At 40.9% G+C, this 16,790-nt stretch overlaps 1 protein-coding gene and 1 non-coding gene across 16 annotated transcripts in view; one reads left to right on the forward strand and one right to left on the reverse strand.

Moving 5' to 3' along the window:
- The window catches only part of RAPGEF6 (Rap guanine nucleotide exchange factor 6), a 287,050-nt gene that overhangs the window by 206,804 nt on the left and 63,456 nt on the right, over window positions 1-16,790 (forward strand). For all 15 annotated transcript variants that reach the window (XM_029050266.2, XM_029050275.2, XM_029050270.2 and 12 more), the window contains 8 exons: window positions 860-1,040; window positions 2,039-2,175; window positions 3,668-3,826; window positions 4,343-4,495; window positions 4,963-5,127; window positions 6,578-6,685; window positions 10,936-11,139; window positions 12,226-12,334. In XM_029050266.2, the coding sequence (XP_028906099.1) occupies window positions 860-1,040; window positions 2,039-2,175; window positions 3,668-3,826; window positions 4,343-4,495; window positions 4,963-5,127; window positions 6,578-6,685; window positions 10,936-11,139; window positions 12,226-12,334 (1,216 nt within the window). The remainder of the gene's footprint in view (window positions 1-859; window positions 1,041-2,038; window positions 2,176-3,667; window positions 3,827-4,342; window positions 4,496-4,962; window positions 5,128-6,577; window positions 6,686-10,935; window positions 11,140-12,225; window positions 12,335-16,790) is intronic.
- On the reverse strand, window positions 14,714-14,851 carry LOC114807160. Its single transcript, XR_003755213.1, has one exon. It is a non-coding gene; the product is annotated as a small nucleolar RNA SNORA7 (small nucleolar RNA).

The following is a 16,790-nucleotide window of genomic DNA, read 5'->3' on the forward strand; positions in this document are numbered from 1 at the left end:
GACCAGCTTCCTCTTCAAAATTCTGTCTTTGGAAATGAACAAAATCATCCATTGAGAATAGAGTGTGAATTTGGGTTTTTTAAAAAAATATGCTTTGGCAGTGATTTGAGTTTCTGGATTTTAGTCAGATATTAATCTAGTTGAAATATCACAGATGTGTGATTTTATTTTAGTTTTTACCTTAATTGTTTATATTCAATGATTTGGGCATATCAAGAACTTCAAAAAAGGTTTCTTTCTGGAATTGATGAACAACACAGATGGCTAAAAGAACACTCAACATTGCAACTTCTCAATGGTAAATATTGCACTGCTAAAGCAGAGTAGTTTAAGGGTATTGGACTCCAATCATCAAAACTTAATAATGTCCCTTTCTTGGTCCTGAGCTGAGGACTACACTGGAGCAAGCAGAATAATGACACTCACACAGAAGACAAGCAGTAAACTACCTCGGGTACCAAGTCTCGCAGGGAAACACCAGACTTTTTACAAAATGGGGAGGTGGGAAACCACTCCAAAAAATCCACACCCACATTACAGTATAATAAGGGATAGTCCAGTGGGTATGCACCATGCAGTTGGGATGGAGGGATCGGTGGAACTGTGAAACGGCGTCTTTTCAGTTGCACCCCCAGATGAAATTTCACTGGGAATGACATCATCTTTGAGTATAATGGGCAGATTTAGAAATATAAAATTTATATTCATATACTTGATTTGTGTGTGTTTGTATGTGTTTTGTTTTAATCTCCATTTCAGTAAATAATGAGATTTAAATGTTCCTGGCTATAGTACTGACCTTTATTGGGCAACCCTTTTTTCATTGAGGAAAATAAAGCAGATATATTTCATTGTTCAGGCAACCGAAAGCGAGATGGGAGATATGGATTTGACAGGTCTTCCGGAAGCCCCTGTTGATTCTGAGGATGAAGAGGAGGAAGATGAGGAGATTGACCGAACTTCAGATCCACTATTGGGTCGAGATGTCGTTCGAGAATGCCTTGAAAAAGAACCTGCAGACAAAACCGATGATGACATTGGTACGAAGTAATCAGATCTGCTTTTTTGTGATGAATATTTTATAACTTTACTTGAAAAATAGAAATCCCTTTGAAGCACAAAAATGCCCATGAGACTTTTTCTCTGCCCTCAGTGTCCTTTTATCTTCGAGTATCAAGGCATTTGAAAAACAAGCCCAATAAGATGATCAGTCTTTAATTGGCATATTTGTAAAAAAAAAAAAAAAAAAGAAAAAAACTCAGACAAGATATATTAGCTATTCCAAAATAAGTATTTTTACTTAGAATACTGAGGAACATCATTGTATAACAATTGTTCAACAATTGATGTAATAGCTTTAATGCAATTTCCTTTGGCACAATTCCCAATATTCAGTTTTTGTGTGGCATAAAATTAAATGGACACTTTAGATTTATTTTTTAATGTTGTAGGATGTCTTAATGCTAACACAAATTCATTTTACAGAGACTCTTAGCTTTCCAGCATAGGTTAGTTGTATGTTCATAAACTTAATTATACCTTTATCATTGTGCTAATAGATATGATAATCATTTGCAACACAAATGTTATGCTTAGTTTTGCATGAAATGGGAAGCAGTGTGGCCAAGTGGAAAGAGCATGGATCTAGTAGTCATAGGACCAGGGTTCTAATCTAGACTCAGCCACTTGTTACCTTGTGACCTTGGGCAAGTCACTTCTTTGTGCCTTGGTTTCCTCAACTCTAAAATGGGGAGTTAATGCCCATTCTCCCTCCTGTTTAGATTGTGAGCCCATGTGGGACAGGAACTGTGTCCAATCTAATTAACTTGTGTCTACCCCAGCGCTTAGAACAGTGGTTGACACAAAGTAATCGCTTGACGAATACCATTGGAAAAAAAAAAGGAAATATTGAACTCATCCATAGATTCATGCAAGAATCAGAGTACTCCGTGAAACTCCTTAAGCCAATTTAATGTATTTTCAGGGTCACTGGAAAACTCTTAGTGCTTTTCCTCAAAATTTCTTTTTGTTCCTTTAGAACAATTACTAGAATTTATGCACCAACTCCCCGCCTTTGCAAATATGACCATGTCTGTAAGACGAGAGCTGTGCTCAGTGATGATCTTTGAAGTGGTCGAGCAAGCCGGAGCCACCATCCTGGAACATGGGCAAGAAGTAAGTGGTGGCTACCAAACTGTTCTTTTAAGTTCCTGACGTTCATCTCAGAATGACCCTACTTCCTTAAAATAGCTCATGGGAGCTGGCTTTGGAAAATACTCAAGCTAGGAGTCTAGTGGCTCGTTGAAACATTTTATTACTCTTGCCTTGAAATAATTTATCAGTTTAATGAAATAGGTTGAATATGCATTTCTGGAGAGATGAGTTCTCTCCCCCGCCCCCCTCAACTCCCCCCTCCAACCCCACCTCCCTTATTTGTTCAGCTTTTACCAGTTTCAGTTGTGTAGGTGGTGGTACTGCTAGCATGTAACTTCAGGTGCCTTTTCATTCTCAGGTAGTTTGAATTAGGGAAGAATGTCAATATTAATTCCAGTAACTTGAAAGTGAGTTCCCATACAGATAGTAGCATCTTGTAATGGCTTTGAGTGCTTCTGGAGGAAAAGAATGATTACATTTAGTTGAACTTTTAAAACCCAGATATTGTCACATACTAAGGAACAGTTCAAACTGGTTATCCCGTAAACACAATTTTTAGTATTCTTATTTGGGTTAAATTTTGTTGTAAGGAAAACTTATGGAATTTACACACAAACCTCTTAGAGAAAGTGAGGACTCATGTCTGTAGGGCATTCAGTTTCAGACTGGCAGTGCATTTGTTTTCTCTCCTTCAAAGTTCTCACTATAGATTGTACTAGGTTTATAAGAGTTTTCACCTAATAATTCTCCTTAATGGGATAGAAAACCAAGCCAGAAATATAGGTAGCTTCAGGCACCCAGAAGTAAATTATTGGCAGTTATGGTTCCACCATAAGTTATCTATCATTAGTTCAGATTCTTGTAATGTTAGTTGAGCTTTAAGACAGTGAAGACCAATGAGGAATTTGTGTTACATTTAGAAATGCATGTTGGCAATTTCTGCTTCCTGTAAGGAACTGTTGAGCAAAAGGAAAATGACACCCATAAGAAATCTAATTTCCCTCCTTCCCTCAGATGAGAAGGAATTTAGGTCATTAGATATCAGTGTATCATGGTGAATTTTCCTCTTAGGATAATGGAGTGGGGAGAGTAGCATGATAAAGAATAAAAAACACCATTGTTTTTCTGTAAAAGAAAGGAAATTTTAGACTGTAGCTCTCTGTATGTTTATTTTAGGCCAAAACCCCCTGCATACAGTTGTAAGAATAGATCCCACACCTACTTCCTCAAAAAAATTTGGAAAGTTGGGCAGTGGCAGAATTTAAAACTTTTGGCCCGATGGAATTCATCTTCCCGAATTAAATGTTGAACTCGATGAATTGTAGCAGTGGCAGCTTTCTGTGACTTTTCCTTCAGTTATTGACTCAATTAAGGAAACCTGCAGTAAACCTCTGTTTTCACTGTACATGAGAGGTATAGTATATGTTACTGACTGGATACTTAGAAATGTGATCAAATAAAGAAGGATTTTTCTTTTAAGGTATTGAAAAGATCTCTTTCTTTCTTTCTTCAGCTTGATTCTTGGTACGTGATTTTAAATGGCACTGTAGAGATCAGTCACCCAGATGGAAAAAGTGAAAGTCTTTGCATGGGAAATAGCTTTGGAATTATTCCTTCCTTGGATAAGCAGTATATGAATGGAGTCGTTAGAACCAAAGTAGATGATTGTCAGGTAAGCCTGTTTAAATATGCAACTGCTCTCTTGTTCACTGGCAGAAATGGGGGAAAAGAGCACTTTTTTTCTTCACCAATTTCCTCAAATTTAACAGGGATTAGTTCAAAGAAGCTGTAATTCAGACAAGGAAAATTCAATCCTGAATTTCTGTTTATATCATTTCTGCCTAAAGTTAAACTGGCTTTCTCTTCTCTAAGCCAGAAATAGGAACTGGAGAACTGTGGGCTATTAATTTACCCATTTTCGTGTTTTGTTGTAGAGGTCAGTTTTTCAGTTAATTAGAAAATATCTACTTCTGCTTTTTGTTAGTTCTCCTTACCAGATCGGGCTTCTCTCTGTCACCACTTTGTGCTTGGATTATTTATTTCCTTGAGTCTTTGATACTGACTGAAGAAACTGAACAAGACAAGGCTGATGCCACTAGATTTTTTACCAGCATGTTCCGCCTTGGTGCAGGGTGATATATTTATGTATTACAGGTTTATTAATTGTCCCCATGTTATTCTTGGGCAGTTTGTATGCATAGCCCAGCAGGACTACTGGAGAATCCTAAACCATGTGGAAAAAAACACCCATAAAGTAGAGGAAGAAGGTGAAATTGTTATGGTACAGGAGCACAGAGAGCTAGATCGCAGTGGAACCAGAAAAGGGCACATAGTCATTAAGGTAACTTTCTTTCTCTCATTTTTATCTGCTAATTTTAAAGAAATCTTTTGATGTCTTTTGAGAGAGTGTTAATTCATTTCTCTTATTTTCTCAATTGAACGTGGTCCTTTTCCATAGTTTTTTGGTCCAAGGTGACTTTTTCCTATTTTTAATATTGTTGGGATTTTGTTGGAGTAGAACATTTTTAAGTAGAAAACATTTTGCTGTGAGTTCAATTGTTTGAACCCAATTCATCTTAAGACAAATAGACTGATAGAATACTTCATTCATTAAAGTGTGTATTAGAGCAGTGGTGTTCATGCATTCGTTTGAACATTAAATTACAGAGGTGATTTAATTTTTAAGGTGGAGATTATTAAATGATTTGTTCTCCCCACCCCAATAATTTACAAGTTAAATGTTAAAATACCCCATAGAAGCAAAGTTGTATATACCTTTTCCAGAAACTTTGTTTTTTGGATTTTTAGGCAACACCAGAACGGCTCATCATGCACTTAATAGAAGAACATTCTATCGTGGATCCAACTTACATAGAAGATTTCTTGTTGACATACAGGACGTTTCTCACAAGTCCCTTGGAAGTTGGGGACAAACTCCTGGAGTGGTTTAAACTTGACAGTTTAAGGGACAAGGTTGGTTGGAAAATTTAGATAAAGAATAGTAAACATGTGTTTTGCTTCCTTCTTTTACCGTGAAACAGAAATAAACTGTAATATTCTCATCTGGGTGATCTAACTGTAAATGCTGTTCCTTCCGTTTATTTTGATGACCCATTTATTTCAGGCTCGTAGAGGGCTGGGCAAGGCAGTTGAGTGGTGTATTTGGGATGAATACATGTGAATAAGGCTTTCACATTTTCAAAAGCAGAAAAACAGATCATAGGGTGGGTGAGGCAGTTAGGAGCAGCATGAACACTGGGGCAGGAATTATAACTCCTTAAAACCGAGTGAAGATATTTTTATAGGGGTAAAACGTGGCCTTTAGCAGCATGATCTGTTGGAATTAATCCTGGGCATGTGGACGAAAGGCCCTGTTTTAAAGAGTGGATGGAGCTCTGCTTCAAGAATGGTTGAAGTGATCTTTGCACATTGAAAGCTGAAAAAATGTCCACAGTGTCTTCCATTTTTCCCAGTTAGAATCATGAGAAAATTAGTCCCACCCCATCATAGGTAGAGAGACCTGTTTAAAACAGGTCCCACACATGTCACTTTCACCTATCACCAGGCACAAAGAAAGTAGTTAAAACTACCCGACTGCCTTAAATGAAGCTTGCTTTCTACAGACCATCTTATGCTTGAAGTAGGTGTGGACTGGTCACGGGAATGAAATATAAATGCCTCAGCAAACTCTAAGTGGGAAGTAAGTTATTTTAAGAAAAGAGAAACTTGAGTCAGAATTGGCCCCATTTAGGTACTTTCACTATTTAATGCAATCAAGTCACCACCTATAACACTGTCAGAAAACAGATGAAAGGACCCAGAACATTTGCTCTTTCCTTGTCATAAATTTGATAAAATAATACTTATCCCAGTGATCAAGAAATCAACATGATAAAAATTTTGAAATGGGTAATAGTTTATTTTCCCAGAGGAATTATCAGCCTCCCAGAGAAACAGGTGAACACTAATGGCAGCTAAGGGGGGTTTTCAGCTGGTAACCTTGTTCTTCCAATTTTATGGTATTCCATGGAAAAAAGCAGCCACAGAACTGAGCCACAGCAACTGTCAGAGTGAGGAAGGAAGATGATTTCAATATTTTGTATTGTCCAGGCTTCCTAATTTAATGTAAAATTCTATATAGCAGAACAAACACCTGACCCAGTCCTTGCAACTTTATTCCCAGATGGAAAGACAAGCACAGCACATATTAATGAAGCGATTCAGGACAGATGTATTTTGATCACTGTCAGCTAAGATTGTCCCCTTCATAGTTTAATGGGTTTTATCTTTACAGGTCACATTTCCTACATCTTGCCTGTGCTGGGAGTTTGCTTAAAACAAACATTTTGAATTTTTTCTTTATGAAATATTTTAAATTTCTGTCCTGGCTATAAGCATGTTTTCACTGCTCTTATTTCCATAGGTTACTCGGGTAGTGTTGTTGTGGGTCAACAATCATTTCAATGATTTCGAAGGAGATCCAGCAATGACTCATTTTCTGGAGGAATTTGAAAAACATCTGGAAGATACAGTAAGGCTGAAAGAATTAACATTTTCTTTCACAGTTTTTGTCTTCGGGCCACAATGCTAAGAGTCACAAACTTATTGATCACACAAGTTAAACAAAAGAAAGTACTGAAGGTTAGCATGGTGACTGGGTCTATTTGGACATAAGTATATTTGTGGAAGAGAGTTTTCCTGGAGAAAACAAAAACCAGTTTTGGCCCCAAATCTAGGAAAAACATAAATAATAACTATGGTATTTGTTAAGCGCTTACTATGTGCCAGGCATTCATTCAATTCATTCACTTGTATTTATTGAGCACTTACTGTATGCAGAGCACTGTACTAAGCACTTGGAAAGTACAGTTTGGCAACAGATAGAGACAGTCCCTTACTCAACAATGGGCTCAAAGTCTAAAAGGGGACACTGCAAAACAAAACAAGTAGACAGGCATCAGTAGCATCAAAATAGATAAATAGAACTATAGATATATGCACATCATTAATAAAATGAATAGAATAATAAATATGTACAAATATACACAAGTGCTGTGGGGCAGGGAAGGGGGTAGAGCAGAGGGAGGGAGTAGGGGCGATGGGGAGGGGAGGAGGAGCAGAGGAAAAGGGGGGTTCAGTCTGGGGAGGCCTGCTGGAGGAGATGAGCTCTCAGGAGGGTTTTGAAGGGGGGAAGAGAGCTAGTTTGGTGGATGTGAGGAGGGCGGGCATTCCAGGCCAGAGATAGGACGTGGGCCAGGGGTCGATGGTGATAAGGCGAGAATGAGGCCCAGTGAGGAGGTTAGTGGCAGAGACAAACAAATTGGTTTGGGCACAGTCCTTGTCCCACATGGGGCTCATAGTCTCAGTCCCTATTTTACAAATGAGGTAACTGGGGCACAAATAAGTTGTGACTTACCCAAGGTCACACAACAGACAAATGGCGGAGATGGGATTAGAACCCAGGTCCCTCTGACTCCCAGGCCCATGCTATATCCACTACACCATGCTGCCACTTAAGTTGCCAAGTTGCCATGCTGCCAAGTAAAGGGCCAATCTAATGGTAGTGAGGATTGTACCTTGCAGAAAGGAGAGATCTTTTTTTTGGAATTTTAACTCTCCCTATCTTTAGTACCAACTGTTTCGATCTCTCTGTGTCTCTCTGACAAACTCTCTCTGCTTCCCTTTCTCTCCCGTTTTCCATTTCTTCTCTCTCTGCTCATATTGCCTGAATAGACTGTAAACTTCTTGTGGGCAGGGGTCATGTCTACCAAATCTATTGTATTAGTACAGTGCTCTGCAAACAGTAAATGCCATTAGTTGATTTAAAGCCCTCCTGAAATCCCACTTCTTCCAAGATGCAGTCAGTGATTGATTTTTCTTCTTTCCAGATCATATCATCCAAACTGCCATGTCAGCACTTATGCACTCCCAGCCGCCCTTACACTTCTGTACATATTAATTTAAAGATTCTATACTTTCGTCACTTATTTGTTCTCCTTCCCTTCTTCCATTCCCCTCTTCCACTTATTTGTAAATAATCTTGATCATCTCCCCGATTAGATAGTAAAGCTCTCGAGGCTCTGTTGTACTCTCCTAAGTACTCGGTACAACGTCTGCATACAGTATGTGCACAATAAATACCATATTGATCGACTAGTATGGAATGAGCATTTTGTCTGATGTCAGGAATGCTCACGTTTCCTCTGTTTTACTCTCCCAAGTACTCGGTATGACGTCTGCATAAAGTATGTGCACAATAAATACCATATTAATCGTTTGACTAGTCTGAAATGAGCATTTTATCTGATGTCAGGAATGCTCACTTTTCCTTTGACCTATGAGGGGTGAATTTGGGGCCAGAGCCTTTGAGGATGGGAAGGAAGAGGAAAGAAAGAAGAGAAATAGGGGGAGGGGAGGCCAAGGAAGAGGAGAGAAGCTCACTGAGCCTACCCCTGTTCCTCCATTGTTGCTTGAGGGTGGTGGCAGCTCAGGGAGGAGGGAGCTCTGGGTTAACCCGGGCATACCAGGATAAGAAGCAGCTAATTCTGGCTCCCCTGCTCCGTCCCCTTAGGGGGAGGCCACCCCGCTGCCTGCCCACTGGGGGTCTGACGGGAGGTTCCACAATGTGCATGTCTCACAGGGTAGCACAGGCACTGCTTGGCTGGGCATCCTTTCGACCACCACCTCTGTGGAAGTGGGTCTTCACTCAGGGCATGGGATCCCCGCTGGATCCCCCAGCCCCCAACAGAGCACAGGCCTGGGAGTCAGAAGGATCTGGGTTCTAATCTCATCTCCGTCCCGTGCCTGTTGTGTGACTTTGGGCAAGTCCTCTTCTCTGTGTCTCAATTACCTCATCTGTAAAGTGGGGACTAAGACTGTGAGCCCCATGTGGGACAGGGACTGTGTCCAACCTGATTTGCTTGTATCCACCTAGGCGCTCAGTGCCTGGCACATAGTAGGCACTTAACAAATACCACAACTATTATTATTATCGTCATCATTAATATTATGATGCCATTTCTTGCAAGGCTCCAGTACGGGGGCAAAGGGAGCTGCCCAGGCCCGGCCTTGATGAGATCCAGAAAAGCAACAGTGGCATCGTCTGTCACTTCTGGTTAGGTCTTCCAGGCCTGGCTGGAGATCCATCCCACTCTGGGTGCAGCACCCACCCATGGCAACCCCGACTTTGTCGGCCTGCTTCCGATGCTGCTACAACTTGCCACTGACACTAAGCCTGCGAGGCCCACTCACCCCTCTGAGAGCCACCGAGTGATGTCTCACCCTCACAGGTCCTTAGGCCAGGAGTGATGTCCTACCCGGAGAGCACAAGAAGAGTAGAGCTACCACGTTGGCTTCACCTCTTTTATCTTTCTGGCTCCAAAGGTTGGGCCATGCTGGCCCATAAAATGTGAAGAGACCCAAATAACATCACCTCTGAAATGCTGAGTCTCAAGGGAATGGGTGGTAGGATCGATGTTAGAGTTTGGGCTCTCTCATGATCTAGTCTGTAAAAGAAAAAGTCCTATTTTGTACTAGCTCGAAGTAATGCTTTTATAATCCTGCATGATAAGTTGTAATACAACATAGTAATACCAGATTCTCCTAGATCCCTGACAATCAAATCAGAAACTGATGACATTAAGTGTAGTAGCAGTACAGCAATATTAATTATGTGCAAAATACGTTTCTAAGCACTGGGAAAGAAATACACGGATGAGGTATAGACATGGTCCTTGACCTCCCAGAACCTTACAGTCTAAGAATAAGAGGGATGGGTCAGGAATGTTGAGGGTTGGCTACGGGTGCCTAAAGGAAAGTGGTCAAAAAGACAAAAAATGATGAAAAATGTGAAAGCAGCAGGATTTGAGGCTCCTCAAAGCCCATACCAACCGTCACAGAAGTCACAGCTGTGGCCATGATGGTGATCTTCTCAACGTTCTTCAAGTTAAGACAAAGGCAGATGTGGATTCAAATGGCCAGTTAGGTTTAGATCATGCAGCATGGCCTCCGGGGAAAAGCACGGGCCTGGGAGCCAGAGGACCTGGGTTCTCATTCTGGCTCCACCACTTGTGGGCTGTGTGATTTTGGGCAAGTAACTTCTGTTTTCTATGCCTCAGTTCCCTCATCTGTGAAATGGGAATTCAATACTTGTTCTTATACTTAACTGTGAGCCCCACGTCGGATCCGATTATCTTGTATCTACCCCAGTGCTGAGTACAGAACTTAGCACATGTCAGTGCTTAACAGATACCACAGTTATTATTATTATTATCATTAGTAGTATTATGCAGTTGCCTGGGATCTTGGGTGAATTTCCCCTGCTGACCTTTGAGGAAAGAATAATGGGAAAAAGGGTGAACTGATTGGACTGAAATTTGATAGGCTTGCTGTTTGGTTTTGGGAATCTATCAGCAAGGCTATCCAAAGAAGCATTCATTTGTCAGTGTGGAATGGTTTATGGGGCTTTTCCTGGAAGAAGGGGAAGGAAGCCAATAATCACTTGGAAGCTCCTTCCAGCCCTATGAGTCCATGATTTATAGAGACCTCGGGATAAACGAATAAAGACACCTTACCCAGGCTGTCATTGGCACTATTCCATCCATTGTTAATCATTCAAGAGCCTTGATAAAATAAACACGTGCTGCTATTTTGGTCTGGTTGTTTCAAGAAACAACCAGGCCTGACTACTTGAAAACATGCCGGCCTTTCGCTGCCTCTGCTTCGTTTGGAGATAGACACATTGCAGGCAAGTAATGCCGATGTCTTCTTTACACTCCACAGAAAATGAAGGGGCACCTCCGGTTGTTAAACATCGCCTGTGCTGCAAAGGCGAAGTGGAGGCAGATTATCTTGCAGAAGCCTTCCAGGGAATCACCACTCCTTTTCAGCCTGAATGGGGGCAGTGAGAAGGGGTTTGGGATTTTTGTGGAAGGAGTAGATGCAGGCAGCAAAGCTGCAGATGCTGGACTGAAACGGGGTGATCAGGTAAAAAAAAATGCGGGGGGGGAGGGGCAGTGTGTGTGTGTGTGTGTGTGTGTTTGTGTTTAAACAGTTTCAAGTGTCTTATCAATTACAGTCATGTGCAATGCTCTGCACATAATAGGCACTCATTTGATTACCCGTAACTCAGCCTAGTAAAATGTAAGAAAGCATTAATTATAAGATCTTCCTCTTTAAATGACAATTGGAAAGACTTCTTTTTTTCTAAACAACTTTTACTACTTGCTTGATCATCTGAACAGGCCCCACTAAGTATTTTCTTCGGGGTGGCCAGAATTTTTCTGCCAGGAGCTACTCCCCTCTTCCTGGAACAGAGAAGTCCACATCTCCTGGGTTCCCTTGATGTGGAATGTGATTCCTGGGAGTTCTGTCAACACCTCCTCTTGTTGCCCAGCCCCGTAAGCCCTGCAGGCGTGGGAGAGACTGCATCAGCCAGCAGTCAGATTTGATGTCTTCCATAAGCCGATAGTGTAGCTCTTTTCCAGGTTTTGGAACACAGGGCTGCTGCTTTGCTTGGTGTGGGGTCAGAAGTAGGAGGGGATGTGATAGCAGCAGACTCCCATTGGGGACCAGAAATGGTGCCCAAGTTGACGCTTGTCAGTACTACTTATTTGCTGTTCTTACCTTTCCTAAGAAACTGTAAATTGGGGAAGCTGGGGAAAAACCTGACTTACAGATCATTTTTGTGTCTCTGGAAGGATGGAGGTTGATTTAATCCAGACATGAAGATCTAAAACAGTATCACATCTACCTTCTCCATTGTTCGCTGGCCTGGCATTTTCTGGGGCAAGTCACGGGATGAAACAAAAGAATAGGATTTGGGGAATTTACCCAAAGAGTATGTGGGTTTGGCTAGATAATTCTGCAGGGCTCCAAGACCATGGAGTATTGAGACCGGCATCCTTGATGTGATCCGAACTAGGTGGTGTGTTTGTAATACTCTTAAATGTATAATACTTTAAATTGTAATGGTATGATTTCCTTGGGAAATAGGACTTTTCATCTGTTGAGTTTACAGAGGCAGACCAAGGAGAATGGCAAACATTACCTTTTGTGATTTTATCCTTTTAGATAATGGAAGTAAATGGACAAAACTTTGAAAATATCACATTTACAAAAGCCCTTGAAATACTGAGGAATAATACTCATCTCTCTCTTACAGTAAAAACCAACATTTTTGGTGAGTATGTTGATTTGCATAGAAATTCAGAGTATGAAAATCTTTCTTGAGGGTAAAACAAATGTCATATTTCAAAGAAAGCCTGCTTACATCCAGGGCATTTTTTATGTTGATGTTACTTTAGATTGAAGACACATATTTTTTTAGTTATCACTAGTCTTACACTCCATTGCTTCCAATTTTTGATTACTTGTATTTATTTCTGGCTTTAATGATGCTAATCAAGTTTCTGAATTGGCATAGCACTGTATATTGAACCTTCTTAAGAGCAATAACATTATTGAGAGACCATTGGGTGCAATGTTCTGTACTGAGCGCTTGGGAAGTACAAAATGAGCAAGTGACAAGATTCCCTGCCCATAGGAACTTACACCCTAATGAGGGAGGCAGTCATAAAAATATTTGCAGAGCAATCAAAATGAATGAATGAATGAAACAATTGAATATACAGTTGAATAGTCATAATAATAATAATAATGATAATGATGAGGGTATTTGTTAAGCACTTACTATGTGCAAAGCACTCTTCTAAGCGCTGGGGGGGATACAAGGTCATCAGGGTGTCCCACGTGGGGCTCACAGTTTTTAATCCCCATTTTACAGATGAGGTAAATGAGGCACAAAGAAGTTAAGTGACTTGTCCAAAGTCACACAGCCGGCAAGCGGTGGAGCCGGAATTAGAACCTATGACCTCTGACTCCCAAGCCCGGGCTCTTTCCACTGAGCCACGCTGACATAAGAGAAGCAGCATGGCGTAGTGGATAGAGCACAGGCTTGGGTGTCAGAAGATCATAGGTTCTAATTTGGGCTCTGCCACTTGTCGGCTTTGTGACGTTGGGCAAGTCACTTCACTTCTCTGTGTCTCAGTTACCTTATCTGTAAAATGGGGATTGAGACTGGGAGCCCCACTTGGGAATGGGACTGTATCCAACCAGATTTACTTGTATCCACCCTAGCACTTACCACAATGCCTGGCTCACAGTAAATAATAAATACCATTATTATTATAGATACTTAAGCACTGGGAATGAGTATAATGAAAAAGAGTCCAAAGCCATGACCAGACTTTTTCCCTCTTGGGGGCCACTACTACATATTGGGCATGATTTACAACTTTCTCACAGGTTTACCGACCCAGCAAAATGAATTATTCATGTAATTACTGCCGTTCCATAGAACCAACACGGCTGCTTTAGCATGATATTTGTCTGTCAGGTTCTTACTAGGTTGTAACTCTGTTCTCACAGCAGGTATAAGAATGCAGATTTAGATATCGCATGTGGCCATTGTGTTTTCTGACATTTCCTAAGAAATGATATTTAAATGAGGTGACTGGTAGGCTAACTTTACATTTAGCTAAAGCATGTTTTTAACAAAAAAGCTTTTTTAATTAGCTTTATCAGAGACTTTGGGCGATCTCTGTCATGGCAAATCTCAGGACTCCAGAACATAGAACAAGGGTTAAAGGGAATTCAGGAGTCCTCATTAATTGCAGCTACACCCATGGAAAGAGCTGATCACTTTTCAGAAAATCTGGAGGGAAAAAAAAATTCCACAGTGAAATGTGTTGCCAGTGAAAATGGAAAAGTATAAAGTTTCATCTTTCTCCCTGGGGTTTCCCCTTCAAGCACTCATGCAGTCATAGCGGAAAAGGGAATTAGCCCAGTTTTCCTCTTCCTGTCATATCCCTCTCATTATATAACATTGTTTCCAACTCAAGTCTAATCTGTTCATTGGAGCATTTATCTTTATTGAAGCAGGTAATATACTAGTTTTTTTTTTTTCCAAAGAGCCGTCCTAGTTTCTTACTGCACACACTTTTAGCTAATGTCCACTGGAGCACCGGCAATAATTGGGCACTCGGGCATCTGAGAGAGCCTAAAGAATAGGGATTGGTGGAATTTGGTGCATGCTAAGCATCCTAAAAGTAGGTTGAATTTTGAATCTGTAATCACAGAGACTTAAGAGAATCCTTCCTTCCTCCTTTTCCTGCTCCCATTTACAATCATTTTTATAGCATCAGTTTATTACTGGACTGGTCAGATAGTGTTTGGTTCACTGGACTTTCAGTTACTTCTCACTTTGAAGGAGCACCCCCTTACCCCGATCCACTATCCTAGTCAGAGGGTTTGGTTGCCCCAGCTTGTCTTGTCCTGTCTTATGCTGTCGAGTCATCTTCAGCCCATAGCGACACCATGGACACATCTCTCCCAAAACACCCCACCTCCATCTGCAGTCATTCCAGTAGTATATCCATAGAGTTTTCTTGATTAAAAAAATGGTAAAAGTGGTTTACCATTGCCTCCTTCCACACAGTCAACTTGAGTCTCCGCCCTCAACTCTCTCCTACGCTGCTGCTGCCCAGCACAATGAGTTTTGACTTGAAGCAGATTGCCTTCCACTCACTAGTAACTGCCCAAGCTAGGAATAGAATGGGTATGCCTCTGTTTGACTCTCCCTCTCATAGTCGAGACTAGTAGAGTACTGGAAACTCTCCAGGTGCGACCCTGAGAGGGGGCCTCTAGCTTACATCACTACTATCTCTGCTGGTTCCAAATGTCTGGGTGGGGTCACTTAACCTAAAGAAGTTGGCTCTCCCTGATTGACTAGGTTTCTTTGGCATGTGAAATGGAGGATTTTCCCTTCGTTGGTACCAAATGAGGGATACACCAGTTTGTGGTGATGGAAATATAAACCAGATTTTGAATTTGTGCTGGTCTTCCAAGAGCATAAAGTGGTTCACGTGCCTCTCTCATTTATCCTCATAACATTCCTGGAAGATGGTTAGTGATAAACCTTAGAGGCAGAAACCTGAAAAGTTGCACAGCATTGAAATGATATTAGGATTTAGATCGTCTTAACTTTACATGGCTCTGCCCATTGCTTCTAAGCAGTGTGGTACAGTGGAAGGTGCGCGAGCTTGGGAGTCAGAGTTCATGGGTTCGAATCCCGGCTCCACCACTTGCCAGCTGTGTGACTTTGGGCAAGTCATTTAACTTCTCTGTGCCTCAGTTACCTCATCTGTAAAATGGGGATTAAAACTGTGAGCCCCACGTGGGACAATCTGATTACCTTGTATCCCCCAGCGCTTAGAACAGTGCTTTGCACATAATAAGCACTTAACAAATACCACCATTTATTTTTATTTTATTTAAAAGTGTCAATGAATGACACTTAAAAATAGAGCACTTGCATTTTTTTCCCTCATTCACTACTGTTGTTTAGTTGCACTTTCTGAACATGCAAAGCAAGAACTATACTTTTCCTAGAATGTTTATGAAAATACTGGACCTTTTTTTCTCAACCTAGCACCTGATTTTTTCTACTGACACATTTCCAAATAACGTTGGCAGTAAGGATCCATCAGAAAAACAGATTACCTTTATTTCTGATTGTTGCTTTAGGATTGCTAAAGGCACTCTGCCATTTCGGTCACATTTGTTCAGTGCTTTGCCATGATTGCTCACTCTCCCAACCTGATTGATTGTCCCAGTCGTTATTGACTTTCCATTTTAAATGGCTTTTTCTATCTTTTATGTTGTTCTTGAGGTCAAAAGTTGGGAAAAAATGATAGCTCACTGCATATTCTAGAGAAAATTAAAAGTAATAATAAAAGTAGGCACATCTTGATTTTTGTTTATAAAAAAAGCAACCTACATTATCTCCATTCACCATATTCTCACAAGTTATTATTTTAGGAATATCAAAAGAATATTTGATAAGTGTAAACAAAATGAAGAGCCTCATGAGACTTCTTAGTTTTATTCTTCCTGTTTCCTTTTAGACTTAGTTCACTGTGCTTAAGTTATCTGTCTCAAATTGGGAATTACAAAAATGTAATTTTTTTTAATAGTATTTGTGTGCTTACTATGTGTCAGATACTGTACTAAGTGATGGAGTAGATACAAGCTAATCAGGTTGGACACAGTCCATGTCCTACATGGGCAGCTACATGGGAAGCAGCGTGGCTCAGTGGAAAAGAGCCTGGGCTTCGGAGTCAGAGGTCATGAGTTCGACTCCCGGCTCTGCCACTTGTCAGCTGTGTGACTGTGGGCAAGTCACTTCACTTCTCTGTGCCTCAGTTCCTTCATCTGTAAAATGGGGATTAACTGTGAGCCTCACGTGGGACAACCTGATTACCCTGTATCTCCCCCAGCGCTTAGAACAGTGCTCGGCACATAGTAAGCGCTTAACAAATACCAACATTATTATTATTACATGTATCTCTCAGTCTTAATCCCCATTATTCAGATGAGATAACTAAGGCACAGAGAAGTGAACTGACTTGCCCAAAATCACACAGCAGACAAGTGGCAGAGCCAGAATTAGAACCCAGGTCCTTCTAACTTCCAGGCCTGTGTTCTAACCACTAGGTAATGCTGCTTCTCAATTTGTTCATCTTAATTACAAATTAATTTGAAATTTATTGGCACCCAGGTGCATGTTTCTAAATTTC

The sequence above is a fragment of the Ornithorhynchus anatinus genome, chromosome X1 (genome assembly GCF_004115215.2).
Source record: "Ornithorhynchus anatinus isolate Pmale09 chromosome X1, mOrnAna1.pri.v4, whole genome shotgun sequence".
In the NCBI taxonomy this organism is placed as follows: Eukaryota; Metazoa; Chordata; class Mammalia; order Monotremata; family Ornithorhynchidae; genus Ornithorhynchus; species Ornithorhynchus anatinus.